The 22,129-nt window shown below is 36.1% G+C and overlaps 1 protein-coding gene across 10 annotated transcripts in view; it reads right to left on the reverse strand.

The window, feature by feature from the left end:
- The window catches only part of col27a1b (collagen, type XXVII, alpha 1b), a 152,800-nt gene that overhangs the window by 78,527 nt on the left and 52,144 nt on the right, over positions 1–22,129 (reverse strand). For 8 of the 10 annotated variants that reach the window (XR_015490326.1, XR_015490327.1, XR_015490329.1 and 5 more), the window contains 3 exon segments: positions 9,906–9,950; positions 4,106–4,159; positions 194–238 (listed from right to left, as the gene is read on the reverse strand). Coding sequence is in view for 3 of the 10 variants with exons in the window: in NM_001080575.1 (NP_001074044.1) it covers positions 194–238; positions 4,106–4,159; positions 9,906–9,950 (144 nt within the window). In the remaining 7 variants the exon portion in view is untranslated. 10 annotated transcript variants of the gene reach the window in all.

Genomic DNA, 22,129 nt, shown 5'->3' on the forward strand with positions numbered 1-22,129 from the left:
GTGCTGTACGAGCAAAACATGGAATGCAAAACATCTTATCCTAACTGTATTGAGCCAATATAAGAAGATTAAATTATAATCAGACTAAATTATACATTAATAAAACATATCACTTAGCATCACTTGAAGACAACACAGTTTATGTACTGTACACAGGCTTTTAGAAAGTTTGTGTGTGTTATTTGTCTCTTACCCGTACGCCTTTTGGTCCCATATTTCCTATAGGCCCAGGTAAGCCCTACAAAAACACAGAAAATGCTAAATTCAACCCTGCAGACTGAACCAATGATAACACCAACAAAGGCTCATTCTGAAAACGTAGCCCTATGTACGTTTCTGGACATCTCAAATTATGTAGCCAAAAGTACGTATGGCAGCATTTTGTCATTAAAACGAACGCTACAGGGTGGTTTGACGCTGTTCTTTTACGCGCTTACCAGCTGACCGCTTACCTCCATGTGGATGGCTTTCCGGTTTGTCCAACTCGCCATGTATGTTGGCAGACTTGAGACACAAAAAGGAGTTGACCACAACGACGGGGTTCGAGTCCGGTAAAGAACGGTTCCAGAAAGCCAGTAAGACGAAAACAAAAGCCAAAAAACGAAATAGACAAGTAAATAACAGCTTGAGGATGTGGTAAAATACGAAAACATGGTAAAAAATAAGGCACAGGCTTTTCTTTTTCTGAATTGCTTTTTAAAACTGTTGGTTGGGTTTAGGGAGGTGAGTAGGCGGGACAATCTGTGTTATTGAAAACACTATTGCAGGCATCCCAAGTCTTCTCGGAAGTTGCGTGAATATCCGCAAATGCATAGAGACTCCAGGATGCCCGCAAATAATTGATAGTCTCCTGGAAATCACACATCTCCCGCCCGGTCCTTAAATACTTCACACATCTCTCTCCACCGCGTCTCTCCCAGCTCTTCGGGTATGTCCTACGCAACTCACCACCCCCGCTCCTTAGGTACGTCTCACGCTCACACGCCCCTATTCAGACACGTCGCTCACTCACCTACCCCCCCACCCCCTCTTTTAAGGCACCAACTCTCCCGCAACCTCCCGCTATTCAACTCTGTCTCCCACGGAAATGACTTTTCTCAACTTGGGATGTCTGCTATTGGTTGGGTCAGTCGATCAGTTGGTAAATCAGTGAGTCTGTCGACAGCGGCCTCTGGTGGATTTACACAAGAACAGCAGGTGTTAATGGCACTCGCATGGGAAATTTGAGATCTGAAAAGCGTACACAGCGGCCTCTGATGGATGCATTAAAACAAAAACTGCAAAAAAACGTAGCTCCTTGGATGTATTTGTCGCTCTACAGAAATGTATATAAAGGTACATTTTCAGAATGAGCCTGGGTTGGATAATACATTGTGATCACTTTATTTAAATCAGAACATTAGAAATTAACATGGTAATTGAAGGGAACTAAATGTTCAAAAACCTTAAACTTAAAACTAACTCATGCAATTATGCAAATTTGCTTAAGGAATAGAAAACAAGAAGATACGATGCATAACACCATTAATAAAACTGACAGATTGATAATTGAGGAACAGATTGGAGTTGGTGCCGAACAGGTGGCCAGTAGAAAGTAATTTAAATTAATTAGGTGTTATCCTGAGGACATATTTGAACTGTAAAACAAAACTTCTCACAATTTCAACCACAGATGTGCCAAAACTTCGGCATAATCTGAACTGGGATGTGCTAGTTTTGAGCACTCTAACTTGGCCACGAATAAGGGAAACATTAAATAAAGCAATGCCAGGTGAATCTCTGTAAGTCTGTAAATAACACACCCAAGAATGTTTAAGTAAAACTAAATTAGGGAAGGATTTTCTAGAGCATGATTAATGTAGAAGTTGAAGTTGCACTGTGGGGGGAAATAAGTATTGAACACGTCACCATTTTTCTCAGAAATCATTTCTAAAGGTACTGTTGACTTGACGGATGTTGGTAAAGACCCAAGAAATCCATATATGCAAAGAAAACAAAACTAATTCGTTTACAAATGAAGTTATGTAGGAAATGGCAGAGGGGAAAAGTATTGAATACATGAAGAAAGTAAGGTGTAGAAAGACAGTGAAAGCCCAGACAGCAGCCAAAATCTCTCAGTAATTCTTCATCAACCATCTGCCCTTTAGCTGCTTCAGTCCAACATCTACAGTACATTATCAGGATGATAAAGATGAAGCAAGGGTGGACATTTTACCAAGACAATGATCCAAAACACAGCCAATGAAACTCACAAATGCTTTAGAGAAAGAAATCAAGCTTGTGGAATGGCCGAGCCAATCACCTCTCTTGAATTCAATTGATCAAAACTGAAGGCTACACAGTAAGACCAAATAAGTTAAGGTAATCCGATTGTAACAAACAGGGCTTAACATTTTTTGACCACCAGTCACTGTGGCTAGTAGTTTTCCAACATTACTAGCCACTCGCCATTTTCACTAGCCACAACTTTATTGTTGGGAAAATATATTTTATACACATAAATATGACTTTGACATTGTAAATTACTTGATTTAGAGTTTGCGTTATCTCTAAATGACTCCTCATTCATTTCACTTTTTGTGTGTCGTGTATGAGCTTGCTCAATAATCATGAGCAAATGGGTCATAAATAAACCGTTAATTATTTCTTAGCCACAAATTTTAAATTCGTAAAAACATGCAAAATATAGCTGAATACTATACTTTTTATTTAACAAAACATATGCACAGTCATATGTCCTGGCTACAGGTCCCAGATCACCAGTTAACTACACATAAATGGGGAGTTATTCTCCCATTAAAGCAATGTTATTGTAAAAAAATTATAATTAAACCATATTAATGCAAAAAAAAGCAGGTAAAAACATACTGTGTAATAATGAAAGGATGATCACACACGCATGGTTAATGATAATTAACGTAACGTAAAGATAACATAAATTATCTTTTCAAAAAATGGCTAAACCGAAAGCAACTGGCACTGCTTACTCTGGAACTCTTGAAAGCAGCAAGACTGTATGCGCATGTTCCTCCCTTTTTGTTCAGTCTATTTGAAAGAGAATCGATCTCATCAGTTGTGTTTCTAGACTCAGTTGCTTCACAAAAGGAAACGGGAGCGCACACGCGTTATAAACACGCGTTGTGCGCGTCACCTCACCTGCTTTGCTCACACGAAGTTGCGAACGCAATTATTTTTGTCAGTCGTGTTGCTTCTCGATCGCCTGTGCATGCATATTGGACCATCCTCATTGTCAAAAATGTTAATGTTAATGTTAATATTGTCAAAAATGTTAATGTAAAGCCCTGGTAACAAACCATTTAAGTTCAAAAACTAATCCTAAAGAGTACTGTGAACTTAATTCATTTGAATAAATGAAGCAATTTGAGCACAGTAAAACCCAATAAATGAAGAGAACTCAAACCAACTGAGTACTTTAAAACCTAATAAGTTAAGGCAACTCAAACCATTTGAGGAAACTGATTGCTACAAACCATTTCAGTAAACTAATCTATACGAGTACTGTAAACTTACTCCATTTAAGTTGTTCATTTAAGTAATGAGGTATTTAATTACCTCATTACCTTCAACACTGAGTTCAAAACTCTTTTAAAATGAGTAGAATTAACTTTCAGTCAATTTTGAGTTAACTACACTCATTTCATTTGATAAAGTTGACTGTTGGGTTTTACAGTGTACCAAAAATGTTTAGTTGGCAAGTTTTATCTGCTTCCCTAAACATGGGAATCTGGTAGTTCACAATGAAAACCTGAGGTTGATCACATTTACACTCAGCGGGAGAGCATCTATCAAAAGTGGGAGAATTATGTTTAGCAAATGACCTTTCCAAAAATTAGACATCATTCATGCCTTTGGCACCCAAAAAAAGTGAAGAATTTAGTGCTAGAACATAAACTCAAAATCTAAAATCCATTTTCATTGCTTTATGATTCCAAAAACAATTCTCATTTTTCAAAAGTGATGTCAAAACAAGTGGTCATGCTGGCAGAGCAAGCTCTTTTGGTCTCCAATACAAGCCCTGACACTGTGAGCCTCATATAAAACTCGTATCTGTGAGCACAGCGGCACAACAGAAGATTTACTGCACCTGCCTGCCAGGATAACCTTTGGCACCTGGACTTCCATCCGGTCCTCTTTCTCCCTGCGGAGAGACAAAATGAAAAGAATAAAGGAGGAAAAAATCCATTACAATAAATATGCCATTAGCATTGGAAGCTCTCCTTGTAGAGAGCCATAACAAACACCAAGGAAGATTAAAAGCACAATAGAGAGAGAGGAGTGAAAGGCCTTTCTATTAAAACAACATGTTATTCTTCTGTGCGTCTGTAAATAGTTTAAGTCTTTTTTCATGTGTTGCCATTTTAGTCGATGTGACAAATGCAGAGAGTGTGTGGCCCACCACTGAACTGAAGTTATGAGGCAACAATAAAAGCCTTATATGATGTTATTATACTGCTATACCTCAAGATCACTCTAAATTCCAGAAATTCAATTGCAGAGATTTAGGGAAAAGTCAAGGTCAAGTGTCAGTTAGAGTCATGCCGCCAAAACCCAAAGGTCGAATGTTTATTTTTCTGATAGTTCCTTTGCAGATGCTTTAGATAAATCTCAGCTGAGCAGCAAAGCAAAGATCAAAGTACATTTTCAAAGTAATACAGGTCACGTTTGTCACCTTGCTTCAGCCTACTTTTTTTTTTTAAATACATTGCTCCGGGTACATTTCACATTGCACGTTTCACATCACAAATCCACTAGAGGGCACTGTTTACAGTTTTGTGAATATATTCCTTGGGATACAATTTGTTGTACATTTCAGATATATGTTGTCCACGAGAAGGCAGGGCTTGTTGTACAGACCACCTAGTGTCCTATTTCCTTAAACTTTTCCCTATTCCCAACCAATTGTGTTTTCAAGAGCAAATGTAGGAGAAAAAAATGCTCTGCGACCTAATAATTTACCTGGATTTTACATTGTTTATCTCTTTTGTGAAACCGTGCTTAGCCAGACTTAAACCTAAACACTCTTCACCACAAGTACAACACTATACAAAGTGAGCTACAAACAAACTGACCAGGCTAATAAAGTTGACCATCTGGAAATAGGTGAGGCAAACGTATTCAATTACAAATCATAGATTAGATCATGTTTCTTGCAATAATTTGTTGTTGTGCACAAAAATCCATCTGTCAATAACGTCCCTATAAATATCATTATTGTTAAAAGGAACAAAAAATGTTGGTGTCATATTGCCTCATAACATTCATTTAACCTATAAACTGCAGTAAAACATATATTTGAAAGTTTTTGCAGTTTCATGAAAAATGTAGGCTAAAGCAGTGGTTCCTAAAGTAGAGTTTGGGACCCACTGCAGGGTTTAACGATATGGATTTTTTTTACTGGTCCGATCGGGCAGGTGGTTCAAATTTTTACTTGCCCTGCCAAAATTTTCACTGGCCCCACCAAGAAAAAAAAGGGAAGTTAATAGCATATTTTAAATAATGTGTCAAAAATAAAGTCTGTGAATGTAGAATTTCAATACTTAAAAAAAAATGTAAATAAAAGTGTTATGCAAAAAAAAAAAAAAAAGAGCCGTATGGAAAAAAAAAAGAGCCGTATGGAAAATGTGGAGGTATTTTATTGCGGCTTGAAATTATTTAACAAAAGGTGGCTGACTTGTCAAACTGACAGCAAACTGTGCAACACGCCACTTCATTTTTATTTTGTTGTGCTGTTCCCACGTAAATGTCTACTTTCAAGACATTAGAAACAGACATTTTCTTTAATCCTTATAATTTGATGTTGCCGCCCTGTTGCCGTTTCTTCGTTGTACTGGTTGTTACCAGGTTACAGAAAAAAATAGCATGGTCAATTAGATAAGAGGAACCAGAAAGCAATATGGTGTTCACGACATCACAGAGAAGGTAGTGTTTAAAGATTAAAAGCACAAATTTAAATCAAACGCAACTGACAAATAGTCACAGACAAATTAAACTTTAGTGACAAGGCAGCACTGTCCCAATCGGGCCAGTAATGATCCGGTCTACTGTCCCAAGAGTCTCTAACGCTAGCCCTGGGCCACCGTGCAGTGTTGAGCCCTGCACTGGTGATCGCTTGTCGCTTGGTGATTTCCAAAAATTTTATAAATTAGAACTATTATATTTTAACCATAACAAAGAAAGGGTAAAATAGTCATTAAAAGTTTACATAAAAACAACAATGAGCAGATAAAAAGACATCTGCCTTTTTTTGTTCAATTGTGATCCCTTGGGCGATTACATTTCATTAACGACACAGAAAAATAGTGTCTGTTGCAGCAGATCAATTTTACGGCATGATGTTAAACTTTCTGATACCTTTATTGGCACTCACGTATTAAAAATAAATACAGGTCATTATTGAACCAAACATTGCGGCCACCCATTTTATTACACTGGCTGCCAATTAAGTTCTGTATTGATTATAAAAATTTTGCTTCTTACATATGAGGCTTTAAATAGTCTAGCTCCTGTTTATCTTACAAACCTTCTGTCTCACTACAATCTTACCCACTCTTTAAGGTTTCAAATCTCAGGGCTTTCGGTAGTACCTAGAATAGCAAAGTCCACTAAAGGAGGTTGAGCATTTTCATATATGGTTCCTTCCTGATAATATCAGAGGCTTAGACACACTTTCTAGATCTTTTTAGTAAAGCATATACACAACGAATCACATAACAGCAGGATACAGTTAAATTCAACTCTTCAAATGCATTCTTTCACATTACACAAATATCTTGTGCATCTGAGATCTCCGAGGACAACAAACGCTTAATAAACAAATACACAACACTGAACATGTATTATGTATTACTATAACATGTAAATATTACATATATACTGTATAAGTAACTACACTTATACACTATCAACCCTTTACATAACTCTTTAACTTTTCTGATACTGACTGCAATGTGATTAGGTGCAGCTTTTGTGAAGCAGCTTTTGAATGATGATTACTGTAAAAAGTGCTATACATGTAAACTAAAACTTGAATTAGTTGAATTTAATGTTGATTAAACAAAGGAATACAATACTATTAAATAATATATGGTTGTTAGACTGTTGCATTTTTTGTATCACCAATATGTTTGTGTTTATGTAGGCTTATTGGTGTGTGTGCACCGTTGGTATATTTATATCAATCTCCAAGGATAATGTGGGCTCGCATGTCACTGGCATTGTTATTTTCGGGGTCATGAGCTGAAATGTTTGAGTAACCCTATTATTTACAATGAGCCCGTCTTGGCATTATGTTCTTGTTGAACACAATATCATGGAAAATAACTAGTGTGTCATTTCAAATGTCTTCCGCTGTCTGTAAGGTGGTGTATGGCAATGTTGCCCTTCGATTGTGGAATGGGGCATTTGTACGCACTTGATAAATAAAAACAGTGCGGCATTACACTTTATCATCTCCCAAAGCAGATAAATAAATCTCCTTTTTAAAACAACGGAAATAAGCAGACGGATTTGCTTGAATGCACATCTTGAAACAGCAGGAAACCCAATATCCATGCTGTGTGGACATGTCAGATCAAATACGATCCGAAGCTTGTGAAATATAAATATACGCATAAACCCAATCCCTTTATTTAGCATTGATGTAAACACTGTTTGGATAATGCAATCAGCATTGAACTTATTCAGACTGAAACTATGAGTGACCATGTAATCGTAGATAATGTGCAAACAAATCTGGTAAAAGACCAAGAATAAAATATGGAAATAATGAAGATGTATTTAAAAAAAATATACAGTGCTCAATATACATCCCTAACAAATCTATTTTTTAAATGAATCTTTTTAATAGGAAGCTATACAATATTATCTGTGTGCATATCTTTAGATCAGTACTGACGTCAAATCTGGAACTTACGATAACGGTCAAGAGAAGCAAAAATGTGAAAAATTTAGTTGAAATTTTGTAGGTTGTAAATTTTTTTTGTAATATTTTGCTTGAATTTAATTCTATTATCTTTTCTTTTCTAAACATGTTTGGTGACTAAAATATTATTTTAATAAATATATCTGTTTAATAAATCTGTTTTGTTCAAATGCACCAAATACGTTGCCTATATTCACTGAGAAATTCATTTTCAAAATGGGGTGTACTCAATTATGCTGAGCGCTGTATATGTTTATTCTAGAACATTTGAATCTGACACCAAATTTGCATAGGTAAAGTTGCTTTTTCTAATTACTCAACCTGGTTATATTCTTCTTTCTATGTTTACAGATTTGTCCCACAAAATGGTGGTAAATTACACTCCAAAATAAAAAATTCCTCACCATTTGTTTACTAACACTCATGAGGTTCAAAACTTTTATAAATTTCTCTCATCTGTTAAACACAAAACAAGATATTCTGAAGAATGTTGGGGGAAAAAAACACTGACAATTATAGTAGGAACAAAAACACTATGGTAGGCTGCTGCTTTCCAACATACTTCTTAATATTTAGTTTTGTTTTCACAGGTTTGGAACATGTGGAGGATGAGTAAATCATGGCATAAATGGGGAGGTGGGGGGATGCTGATGGGTAAAACTGTCCTTTTAACCGTCAATGCAAATGTTACTGCACTTTTAATATGGTCCCAGTAATGTTTTAAATCCATTTTTATTATTATTTTTATTATTATTATTATTATTATTATTATTATTATACTTATTATTATTAAGGATTTTCAGATAGCAAACACCAAAACAGACAATCAGCTAAACAAACAAACCCAAAGCACTTCCAATTGAATTAAATGTATAGAAGCCAGTGCTTTCTTAAAATAAAAATGTCAAAGTTTATGTGGGAAGAATTGGAGAGGTTCCCAAAGTCTCCTGAATTTGTTCTGTTTGTGGTTGAGGTCATAAGTTAATTTCTCCAAATAAAGAAAGACTGAGAATCCACATGAAAATAGCTGGAAGCTTTGGGAAGTACACTACCTGCCAAAATTCTTGTCACCTATTCAAGTTTTAGAAACAACAAATAATAACTTGACTTCTTGTTGATCATTTGGTATCAGGAGTGACTTATTTGAAAAGCAAAGGCCTCTAGATTACTCTTATTTGACCAAAATAAAATATGATCATGCCTTGATTTTTAATTATTTCATTAGGACAGTAAGGTCTGACTTTGCTAGACAAAAGTCTTGTCACTTAACAGAAACAATGCACAGTACAGAATATAAAGTCATGCTGCAGTAAAAAAGAATGAATATTGTGTATGACTCCCATGAGCTTGGAGGACTGCTTTTATACATATCTTCTCAAATCACTTATTAATAAAGTCATCTGGAATGGCAAAGAAAGCGCTCTGCAGAACTACCAGAGTTCATCTAGATTCTTTGGATTTATCTTCAATGTCTCCTCCATCTAACCCCAGACATGCTCAATAATATTCATGTCTGGTGACTGGGCTGGCCGATCCTGGAGCACCTTGACCTTTTTTGCTTTAAGGAACTTTAATGTGGAAACTGAAGTATGAGAAGGAGCGCTGTCCTGCGGAAGAATTTGTATTTATACAAAATGTAACCCTAAACCATGATTTTTCCTTCAGCAAACTTGACTGATTTCTGTGAGAATCTTGGGTTCCAGTAGGTCTTCTGCATTATTTGTGATGATTGGGATGCAGTTCAACAGATGATCCATCAGAAAAATCTACCTTCTGCCACTTTTCCAAATGATCAACTAGTTATTATTTTTTGCTCTTACAACTGGGATTGATGACAAAACTTGTGTCAGGTAGCATAGACCATTTTAGAAATATACATTTCTTAGACAGAAATGTACACTAAATGCATTTTAAAAATTAAATAATTGTTATTGACTCCTCTAAAACATGGATAGAAACTCACTTGGTCTCCAGGGTGGCCAGAGGGACCAGGATGGCCTTTCTGTCCCTAAACAGAAAAGAAAAGAGACAATGAGTGTGGCAAAAGCATATAAACGCTTTCATTTACAGTAAAGAGATGGTCATTTACAGTGGGGAGTCACTTCTCAAACTTGTGCTTAATCATATCCTGGGGGTTTCCACATACAGAGCCAACAGAAAATCGACCATGATCTCTAAACTTGTGTCATTTTTCAGAAAAACTTAATAATTTACCGCAAACAGCTATTAAATGATCACAGGCTGACAGTACACTCTCATTACACAAGTAACGTCATTCTCAGTTGTAGTTTTTTCTGACATGATGAAATGAAAATTTGCCTTTGCATTCAATGTTTGCCAATGAACTCGATCATAGCGGGAACAAAGTAAAAGCAGCTTGTGCAATCCTAGTGGTTTACACATGTTCCCAGGATGGAAAAGTAATAAATGTGGAGAAACGTAACGGGTCCCAAAGTGCACATCAACAGATTCCACTAAAACTAGCAAACCACTTCCGAACTAATACCAACTCATTAACGGGCTGAGCAGACGCTTTAACTGTCTGGGGACAGGCCAATTAGCGCTCTTATCAGCCCATAAATGAGGGAGAGACGACATTTTATCCCTATGTGGTAGCAATTCCTCTTCAGGTATTCGGCTTTTATGAGACAAAAGTTTACCACATAATGCAACTAAGTATACTGTAATTTCTTCATTACAAATTTCCCGTGAACAGAACATGTTGTACTGTGATAGTCGCTAGGGATGTCATTTATTTATTTATTTTTTGTGTGTGCAAGTTTAAATTTTAGAGATTAAACATACCCTCAAAATTTGACTTTTGCTGCTTGTTCAAGCTATTTATTTAAAATGAGTTGAAACAACACAATTCTTGAGGTTTTTCAAACAACTGAATCGACTTAAATTTGTAAAAACAGTTAAGTTAATTTAATTTGTGTTGTAACAACATGAAGGACTTGTGCGATACCCAGCATTTTTACAGTTTAGATTATAGTCAAATAATAATTAATAATAATAATAATAATAATAATAATAATAATAATAATAAAGTAAGGATCATATTCCATGATAATACTTTGTACATTTCCTACTGTAAATGTATGAAAACTCCATTTTTGTAAGTAATATGCATGGCTAAAATCTTAATTTGCCCATAATTTAGATTTTTTTGAACCATCAGAGGGCGGCACGGTGGCTCAGTGGTCAGCACTGTCGTCTCACAGCAAGAAGGTTGCTGGTTTTAGTCCGGGATGGGCCACCTGGCATTTTCATGTGGAGTTTGCATGTTCTCCTTGTGTTTGCGTGAGTTTCCTCCGGGTGCTCTGTTTTCCCCCACAGCCCAAAGACATGCGGTAAAGGTGAATTTGGTAAACAAAAATGGTCGTAGTGTATAAGTGTGTGTGTGAATGTTAGAGTGTATGGGTGTTTTCCAGTACTGGGTTGCAGCTGCAAATGCATCCACTGAATAAAACATATGCTGGAATAGTTGGCGGCGGTGACCTCTGATGAGAAAGGGACTAAGCCGAAGGAAAATGAATGAATGAATTATTTAATTATTGAATGAAGCCTCAGATTCCAGATTTTCAAATTTGTTTCTTAGAAAATAAGGCAATTTGTGTTCCAAACATCATAATAATATTATTCCATGACGATATTTTATCAGTTTCGAAATTATTGTATTTCTGTATGCTATATATGCCTTGCTAAAAACTTAATGTGCTCAATATTTATTTAGATTCCAGATTTTCAAAATGTTTCTCAGACAAATTTTGTCCAAACAAACTATGCTTATTTATTCATTATATTTTTTGCCAAAAAATGCATTGCATAAGTCAAAAAAATATATAATAATATTAAGTAAAGACCATGTTCCATGATGATACTCTTTTAATTTCCTACTGTAGATAAAAGAAAACTGCATTTTTTTAAATAATCTGCCTGGCTCAAAACTTAATTTGCTACATATTTAGATTTTTGAATCCTCAGATTCCAGATTTTCAAACAGTTGTTTCTCAAATATTGTCCAAACAAACTATGCATCAACAGAAAGCTTATTTATTCAGCTTTCATGGCAGGTATAAATATAAATTTGCCAAAAATACATTATAAGAGTCAAAAAGGCAGCTGCTATTCCAAAAGTCATAATAATACTAAGTAAAGATCGTGTTCCTTGAAGATACTTTGTAAATTCCCTACTGTTATTATAAGAAAACTGCATTTTTTTATGCTAGATGCCTTGCTAAAAACTCCATTTGCCCAATATTTCAAGCTTTTTGATTCCAGATTTTCAAATAATTGTTTCTCAGACAAATATTGCATAAACTAGGATCAACAGAAAGCTTATTTATTCAGCTTTTTTATGCCAAAAATCCAAATAATATCATAAGGATTGTGTTCAATTAAGATACTTTGTAAGTTTCCTACTGTAAATATATGGACACTGTATTTTTTTAGATAATATGCATGGCTAAAAACTTAACTTGCACACTATTTAGAATTTTTGGAACCCTAAGATTTCAGATAAAAAAAAAAACTGTTTCTCAGACAAATATTGTGCTAACAAAAAATCATAAACAGAAAGCTTATTTATCAAGCTTTCATGTCAGGTACAAATCTTAATTATGCCAAAAAGTACATTGTATGAGTCAAAAATAATATTTTATTAAAATATATATGATAAAAATATATTTTTTGTAATGTATATTTTTTTAAATACATCTTCATTATTTCCATATTTTATTCATGGTCTTTTACCAGATTTGTTTGCACATTATCTACGATTACATGGTCACTCATAGTTTCAGTCTGAATAAGTTCAATGCTGATTGGATTATCCAAACAGTGTTTACATCAATGCTAAATAAAGGGATTGGGTTGATGCGCATATTTATATTTCACATGAAATAAAGATTGTGTCCCATGAAAATACTTTGTAAATTTCCTATACAGTAAATATATGAACACTGCATCTTTGCAAGTAATATGTATTGCTAAACTTAATTTGCCCCAATATTTAGATTTGTTTTCAGAGTTGGGTAAAAAAAAGTAATATATTACAATTTTAAGCCTATCTTCCTCTTAAATAAAATGATAAAATGACATAGCATATACTTTCACATGTACTTTCCTACAAAAGTAACAAATTTAGTTTTTTTAAATGTAGTTAAATTAAAATTTTTATTTTATTATTCTGTTAAAGTCACTTAAGGTTGTATTATATTCTTTTTTTCCTGCAACACTGCTGGTTTTATCCAGGGTGATATATATAATACCAATGCAAATAAATAAATAAATAAATAAAATAAAAACAATAAACAATTCCCAAAACAACAGCCAGCATTAGTTTCTTTTAATGACACAAATCTAAGGTCAAAATTGGGTCACACTTTATTTTAATGTACAATTCACGCTATTAACAAACCATTAACTTAGTTTTTTTTTTTTTTTAGCTCAATAAACAACTAATTATCTGTTTATTAGTTGTTAGTAAGGGTTTAGGTATTGGGTAGGAATAAGGATGTAGAATAAGACCATACCTTAAGTGCTAATAAACAGTTCATATCTCAATAATAGGCAGGTAATAATCCAATAATATATGCTGTGAATTGTTACTTACACTAAAGTGTTACCCAAAATAGCATAATCTGACACAGCGACTTTCATAATAACTATTGTGTAGTCTGAATAAAAAGGAAAAACTATTCAAAATATACAATGTTTTACATTTCTATTTTCTATATTATATGCTGAGGTATTGCTTCATGAACCTCTGCTTCTGGTCAAATTTATAGGGACTGTAAATGTAATGAAGACATCATTGACACCTTCACAGTCAGTGAAAAGTCATGCGGTGTTATGTGTCTTGGCCGGGCAATTGGCAGTAACCTTTGGGATCTCAGAGAGGAAACTTCTACTGACTACAATTCAAGATGAGGAAAGGAAATTTAATGGCAAGGGTTTGCTCTCGCTGAAATAAAATGTACATTGTCCATAGTGAGTAATACTCGCACGTATATATTATAAAAATACAGTTTTTGAAGAAATGTAATGTCTATTTAATGCAGTTAATTAACACAAAAAATAAATGTGGTGTATTCCCTTGACAAAAACAACCTGAAAAATAAATTGTATTACAGTTTACATAAAGATTTTAAATCCTATCATGATTTATTTTTTAAAAATTTCCCAGGGTGTAAATCAGGTCTAAATTAGATTAGATAAATTATGTAATTTAGGCATTTTCCATATTAGATAAAAGTGTCAGATGTCCCCAGAATGCATCTGTAAAGTTTGAGCTCAAATACCTCAAGGATCGATTATTAGTCCATGCTCTTTTTTGGGTGGAAGCAAAAACCTGCTCTTTTTGTGTGTGTCTCTTTAAATGCAAATGAGCTGCTTCTTGTTTCTAATAAGAGGGTGGAGATTTTACAACTTGTTCTTTAAATACTCCTTGGATGGTCTATTATTTTGGTAGAAATTTAAAGTGCAGATCTGTGCACTCTTTAACAGCTAATGTCAACACAGGTTCATTTTAGATACGTACCACTATATACATTTCTGGAAAGTGTGAAATTTGTCCCAGGAGCTACGTTTTTTGTAGTTTTTGTTTTCAGAGGTCACAGCGTACGCTTTTTGAATACACAAATTTCTCTCGCGAGTGTCATTCGCGCCTGCTGTTCTCGCATAAATCCACCAAAGGCCGCTGTCGACTAACTGACCAATCGATAGATACCCCCACACACCTCCTTCCCTAACCCCAACTGCAATTCAGAAAAAGAAAGGCCCTCACGTCTGCCTGATTTTTACCACATTTTCAGATCTTACCACGTTCTCACCCTGTAATTTACTTGTATATTTTCTTTTTTGCCTTTTGTATACGTTTTACCTGCTTTCTGGAACTGTTCTTCGCTGGACTTGAACCCTGTCAACTCCTCTCTGCATCTCAAGGTAACTGACGTACATGGCGAGCTACTGGGCAAACTGGTAACAGCGGAAAAGCTGTCCACACGGAGGTAATCGGTCAGTCGGTAGCATAAAAAGAAACAGAAGCAATTGGTAGCATCATACCGCCCGTAGCGTTCGTTTTAAAGACAAAATGCAACCATATACGTAGCTCTGGCTATATAATTTTCTCTCTCCAGAAATGTATACAGGGGTACATTTTCACAATGTGCCTGTGTTGAATTTAATTATATATATTTGTATATATAATTATATATTTTGCTTTATAATACAACAACATTAATGCATATGTGCAATTTCGGTATCCAAATACACTTTGATGCTACTGTATGTGATGTACAGCAAATGCTCTGCCCGCAGCTACTGTGCCAAAGCCAACTATTCCATCATCAGCTTTCTGTGTTTATCTGTGCCTGCTGGGGCAAATCTCTTTACAAAACACTGCTTGCAGCAACCTAATTAGTGTGGACTCTTCAAAGTAAACAAGACAAATCATAGTCTGGCACAAGCGATCAAAGACAGGTTAAATGCATACACACAGGCCTGTGATCTCCACACCGGAACTGAGTGCTCTGCTCTGAAGGACAATGAACAATGCCTTTCTTCCATTTAAACTATGGAAATATATTGCACAAGGCAAGGGAAGTCCCGAATGTGGAACTAAAGAGAGTCAGAGGAGGAAGGAGGGCCAGTCTTCATCACCATGAAAAAGAATCTTGCCAATGGTGCTTATGTTTTTTTTTTTTTTTGCCACGCATAAACAGAGAGCAAATAAATCCCAGATGTTTGAGCCAAAGGGACTGCAATAAGGAAGCAATTGTTTCTAGTCTGACTTTGCGCATGATGGTGTACGTATGTGTGTGGACTTTTCAGTTCACAAGATAAAATCTCCCTTAGGTGTTTGGGCAATGGACTTTATGTCGTAATGTTTACATTTTCATACATTTAAAAGCATATGAAGGACCAGGTTGGGGGGCCATTCGCAGCGAATATGGTTTCGCGGTTAAAAAGGTGAAAGCAAAAAAACACAACTTTATTTTAGCTTTTAGAAGAGACATAAACACATCTTGCTTGTACTTAACGTAGACAAACAATGGAAAAGTAGCGCAGTGGAATGGAAAAAATGCTTTCTGTTAAAACAACAAAAGAAATCAGACCTAGAAAAGAGCAACAATATGTTGACGCTAGTACCAGTTAATCTAACAAAATCCATGTCACCGAAAAAAACACGCTGGTAAAATTCTAGTATAAATGGGTCAAGTTAGTGTTATGGAGAAAAAAGATGATAATAATGTAATAATGTTGTAAAATAAGTTCAATTCATTGAGCCGAAAGATTGTTTTTCTTTACACCAGAACATTTGGAGTTTACACGCTTCATTTGGACATCAAATTCCCTCCATTTGCTCGTCAAATTACCTTCACAATAGATGCAAATTCATGTAATTGGCAGGGCATCTGTCTGCCCAGTGACTCCAGTTTCATTGCTAAATGGCTAACATCGATTTTATCGAGAAAGTGGCTGTGCTTTATGTGCTTTAGGAAGGCTGAAAAACAGCGTAGATTCATTTGGTGCTGTGTCTGATTCCACTAGATCATTTCAGAGGTGCCCCCAGCTCTGTGAGTTAATCAACATCTGCAGAAATTATATCTGGATGATGGAAGCTTTCAGTGGTGCTTCCGACTGAGCCGAGCCCAGTTTGATGAGTTGTTGCCTGGTGTCGGCAGGAGAATTTCCCCTCGGGACACCAACAACAAGTGCTACGCATAATCACGCCCCTAGAAGAGCAAGCTCCTGATTGGTTAACACAGCGCAAAAATCCGGTAAAAATCTGATTTTCTAGTCAAATGCTCATAAAGCTCAATTTGTGCTGCTTCAATAGCAGAAATCGCGTCATTTTCCACCGTCTCTTTCACACGAATAGCGCCGCAGGATGTCAATTCACATCTTTGCATTGACCTAACATGTAAATCACTTGTGCTTAACACTTTATCTATGTCTGGTGTGAACGCACCTTAAGAACTCAATGTATCATCAAGGGCCACAGCTTTTCAATTTATTTTGCATATACAGCTGAAGTCAGAATTATTAGCCCCCCCCCCCCCCCCCCCCCCACCTCCCTTTGATTTTTATTTCTTTTTTAAATATTTCCCAAATTATGTTTAACAGAGCAATGAAATTTTCACAGTATGTCAGATAATATTTTTTCTTCTGTTGTAAGTCTTATTTGTTTTATTTCGGTTAGAATAAAAGCAGTTTTTAATTTTTAAAAAGCCATTTTAAGGTCAAGATTATTAGCCCCTTTAGGCTATATATTTTTGATAGTCTACAGAACAAACCATCTTTGTGAGGTTTATTCATAAACTAATTTCGAAAGGATCACGTGCTTATGATTGACATGGCTGGCCCCGAGTCAAGTTAATGTACAAACCCCCAATCAGACGATTCCTAACCCAGTATAAATAACCAAAGCATCTTACCCTTAGTCATCTTCGTCTTGAAGAATCCCCCCTTTCACCCCCTCTCCTCCTCTTTTCTCTTTAGAGCAGCACAGCGGCCCAGTGGCTAGCACTGTGGCCTCACAGCAAAAATACCTCCGGGTCGGGTCTTTACCCAGTCGGGCAGCATTTCCGTGTGGAGTTCATGTTCTCCCCGTGCTTGCGTGGGTTTTCCCCGGGTCCTCTGGTTTCCTCCCACAGTCCCAAAAACATGAAACTTAAGTAAATTGACTAAACCACATCAGCACCATATTCAATTCCACCAGCAACACACCACCTTAGCAATCTTTAAGCAGCAGGAGAGAGAGAGTAGGCATAGGCGGGCTCGAGGTTTTAAAGAGCTCAGGGCTCTCTCCCAGGACAGCATGCCAAACTAGCTTATTACCAATCATGAGCTAAGTGTGAACTCTTGAAATACAATAACTTGCCTAATTACCCTAAACTGCCAAGTTAACCTAATTAACCTAGTTAAGCCTTTAATTGTCACTTTAAGCTGTATAGAAGTGTCTTGTAAGATATCTAGTAAAATAGAAATTATGGTCATCATGGCAAAGATAAAATACATCAGTTATTAAAAATGTGTTATGAAAACTATTATATTTAGAAATGTGTTGAAAAAATCTTCGCTCTGAAATTTTAGAAAAAAATAACAGGTGGGCTAATATTTCAGAGGGGTTAATAGTTTAACTGTTATATATACATGGTCAAGCTCGAAATTACTCATACCCCTGGAAAATTCCGACTTAGAGTTTTTGTTTAAATGTTAACAAAAGCTGAAAAATATTGTTTTTCCCCACATTGATGCCTCTTTTACATTGTCCTATCATTTTTTGGAAGAAGCTTTTCCGGTTAAAAAACAACAACAACTTTTTGGTTGAATAAAAGTAGCTTTAACTTCCCCAAATCTGGGAGAGTTACGGTGTGGAGAAGCCCCAAAGAACAGTACCACCCAGACTGTTGCATGCCCAGAGTGAAGCACAGGGGAGGATCAGAGATGGTTTCCAACCAGTGCAATTATGTGGAATAAATTACCCAAATCAACTAAAGAAATAAGCAATAACTTTCTGACTAGGCAGGCTAAGCAGTCTCTTTCTGACTGTCATGCACTGTTTTCCTGTGTCAACTTCAGCTACAGCTAAAAGGACTAATATGTATTTTCCGCTCTTGACCGGAGAGTGTCACTTCATGAAACTATTGCAGACACTGACGTTCTTCCAGGTAAATATGAATGGACGCCTGCAATTCCAGAAAACACAGCTTGTTCTAGTTTCATTTCTCAGTCTTTGCCAAAAGGCCCGTTTTTCTCCAAAACGGACATTCACCTCTGGCTGAGTAAAAGCAAAAGAGTTTCTTTCCTTGCAGAAGCTGGCCCTTTTCCCCTCTCATTCAGTAAATCGGTGACAGGGATTAGCAGAGAATAAAGTTAAATATAATTATGCTATTACAAGCAAGGACATCAACGAGACGGATATTCAGTACCAGATGTGGTCATACTGTTGATGTTAAAGGAACATATTCCCATTGCTCTGACAGGTGGCAGGGAACAGTGTTTTTTTTTTTAAAACAGTCCTTAAAAGGGGGGAAAATAGGTCTGATTTTAACAGAGAGAACTTGATGTAAGCTTTGTCTTATAGCAGTCTTATCCTTAAGATTTATTTCCATCCAACGCTTAAAGACCCAAATATTATGATCATTTCCTTTCAGTTCTGCTAGGATTTTAGATTGAACTCTGCCACATAATTTTACCACATGGCGGAGCTTTTGTTGTCTCTCAGGATCAGAATGAGCTTTAGTCGCAAATGCAAAGAATTTTTTGTGGTTTACATGAGCTTAGGGTACATACATAGTGAACATATCAACACAAGGAGACAGGGAGACATTTAAATGAGTGGATATTATGGCTATTGTGTGTGTGAGTCACTTGAGCACTGTTGCAAACTGTCTATAAACCTCTTAAGGCAGGCGTTGCAGATTTGCAACAGTTAAAAATTAACTACCTTATTACTCCAGATACATTTTCTATAGGTTTTTTTACTCAGAAGTACCACTGCAGGACTTGGTTGTCCATTAGCAACAAACAGTTTCTTCACTTGCTCACCAGATGACACAAAAGACAAAAACTGTTTCTTGGAGTACCACATGACAAAGTGACTTGAAGACATGACCTACTCAATGAGGAGTTGAGATATTGGATTTGGATCCCATTTTGTTTTTGTTGTTGTTCTGCCACAGAAAAGCAATTTGTTACATTGTTTGAAAAGTTGTATATAAAAAGTTATTGTTCATATCATATTCAGTCGTCAGTGTCTAATTACCACACTGGGCCAATGTTGCAAATCTGCAACATCCCAGAATGCTTCTCTGTACTACCCCATATGATTCTACTGGATTCTACTGTACTACCCCATATGATAATTTTCCCCAAATATCAGATTTTTCCTGTTTCTACAACTAAATTTGAGCCTGAGAGGGATAAGATCGGACAAAAGGGGAGTAGAGGGGAGCAGAGATGGACCACCAGCCAGGTTTATTTTTTTCTGCCTTATTTAGTCTTGCTTTTTTGTCTCTGGGTAATAGCCTTCTGCTAAATAAGCATCTGATGTCTTGTGTATGTGATGTTTCAGCTTAAAATAACCCAAAAATAATGTTTTATAACTCTTTGAAATGGCCCCTTTTAGGCTTTGATCCTAATTGTGCCATTTTGGGGACTATCGCTTTAAATTCAAACGAGATTGCTCTTTAAATGCCTGTGTGTCAGCATAGCGGCAGACTCAAAAACAAGGCTAACATCATATATGCTAATAAGGGAAAGATTGCCATTAATGAGCAGGGCTTTTCCCCTCTGATGACACATACAATGGGAGAACGTCAATTAAAGTGTTTCTGCAGACTGTTATCAAGTGTGAAAAAAAATAACATTGACACATTTTAACCAATTATATTCACAGACTTCTGCCACAAAACTGTTTGACCCCCTTATAAAGTGATTTTTGCATAATAGGTAATTATTTTAATGTTTACAAAAATAGTTTCCTACATTTTTCTTTGCTCTGCATGATGGTATGTTTTTTGGGAGGAAGGTTGTTATATTGTTGTCAGTTGTGCTGGCAAAGTGAACACAGCAAAAATATTACCCAATTAGAAGCGATCATGTTACTGATACTCCGATGCTTAGCTTCGAATATGTAAAAACTGTTTCAACTATGTCTGAGAACTAAGATAAGAACACCGAGCATAAGAGCAGCTGAGTGTGGGAATATGAGTAAGAAGAAAGGAATCTGGAGCTTGTAATGACGAATGATGTAGAGTCAGCTCTACTGAAATCACTTCAGGACGCATAGCAAGAAAAACTACAGTTAAAGTCAGTATTATTACTCCTCCTGGATTATTAGCCCCCCTGTATATTTTCCCCAATTTGTTTTTAACAGGAAATTATTTATTCCAACACATTTCTAAACACAATAGTTTTAAAAAATCATTTCTAATAGCTGATTTCTTTTATCTTTGCCATAATGACAGCAAATAATATTTGACTAAATGTTTTCCAAGATGGCTACGCAGTGGCGCAGTAGGAAAAGCTGTCTCCTCACAGCAAGAAGGTTGCTGGGTCGAACATCGGCTCAGTTGGTATTTCTTTGTGGAGAGCCAATAGCTGCGTGTCTAGCTTTGTCTTTTGGTACCCTTTGTCATGCTAGGTACCCTTTGCAAAGTGGTACGGTACGGTTCACTTATTGGTACCTTTTGACAATGGAAACGGCCATAAAAATGGACCGAACCGTCCCGTACCACTCAGTGGACACGGGCCATAATATTGACCAAAAAATGGTTTTAAAAAAAATTAAAACTCCTTTTATTCCAGCCAAAATAAAACAAATAAGACCTTTTCAAGTAGAAAACATATTATAGAAAATACTGTGAAAAACTCCTCGGTTAAACATCATTTGGGAAATATTTGAAAAAGAAATTAGAGCTAAGAGCTAATAATTCTGACTTCAACTGTATATGCGGCATGCAATGTTTCGCTGTCCTGTTCACAGCTCAGCTCTGTAAAAGTGACACGAACAAATATGGATGGAAGATTGTTGCCAAAAGAGTGCCAGTGAAGGGGTGGAGCAGAACAATCTCCAGGCAGACGTTAGTAATCTTTCGCTCGTCCTTTTACAGCAAACCGTTCAGAGAGGAGTTGACCATGACAACGGGGTTTGAGTCCGGTGAAGAAAGGTTCCAAAAAGCAGGTAAGACAAAAACAGAATCCAAAAAATAAAATAAACAAGTAAATAACAGGGTGAGAATGTGGTAAAATCTGAAAACATGGTAAAAATCAGACAAGGGCTTTTCTTTTTTTGGATTGCTTTTGAAAATTGTTAGTTGGGTTTAGGGAAGTGGGTGGGCAGGTCAATCTATAAAATTGATTGGGTTTAGGGAGGAAGGAGGGTGGGTCAGTCAATTGGTCAGTCAGTCAGTCATTCAGTCAGTCAAGAGCGGCCTCTTGTGGATTCACGCGAGAACAGCACACACGAATGGCACTTGCGAGAGAAATTTGAGATCTCAAAAAGTGTACACAACAACCTCTAGTGGATTCGCTATAACAAAAACGGCAAAACAATGTACCTACTAGGATGTATTTCACGGTCTCCAGAAATATATATTGAGGTACATTTTCAGAATGAGCCTGGGATGAATATAAAGCAATGTTTTCGAGTTATTTTTATATATTAAATAAATT

Source organism: Danio rerio, chromosome 5, assembly GCF_052040795.2.
Source record: "Danio rerio strain M-AB ecotype USA chromosome 5, GRCz13ab, whole genome shotgun sequence".
Classification (NCBI taxonomy): domain Eukaryota; kingdom Metazoa; phylum Chordata; class Actinopteri; order Cypriniformes; family Danionidae; genus Danio; species Danio rerio.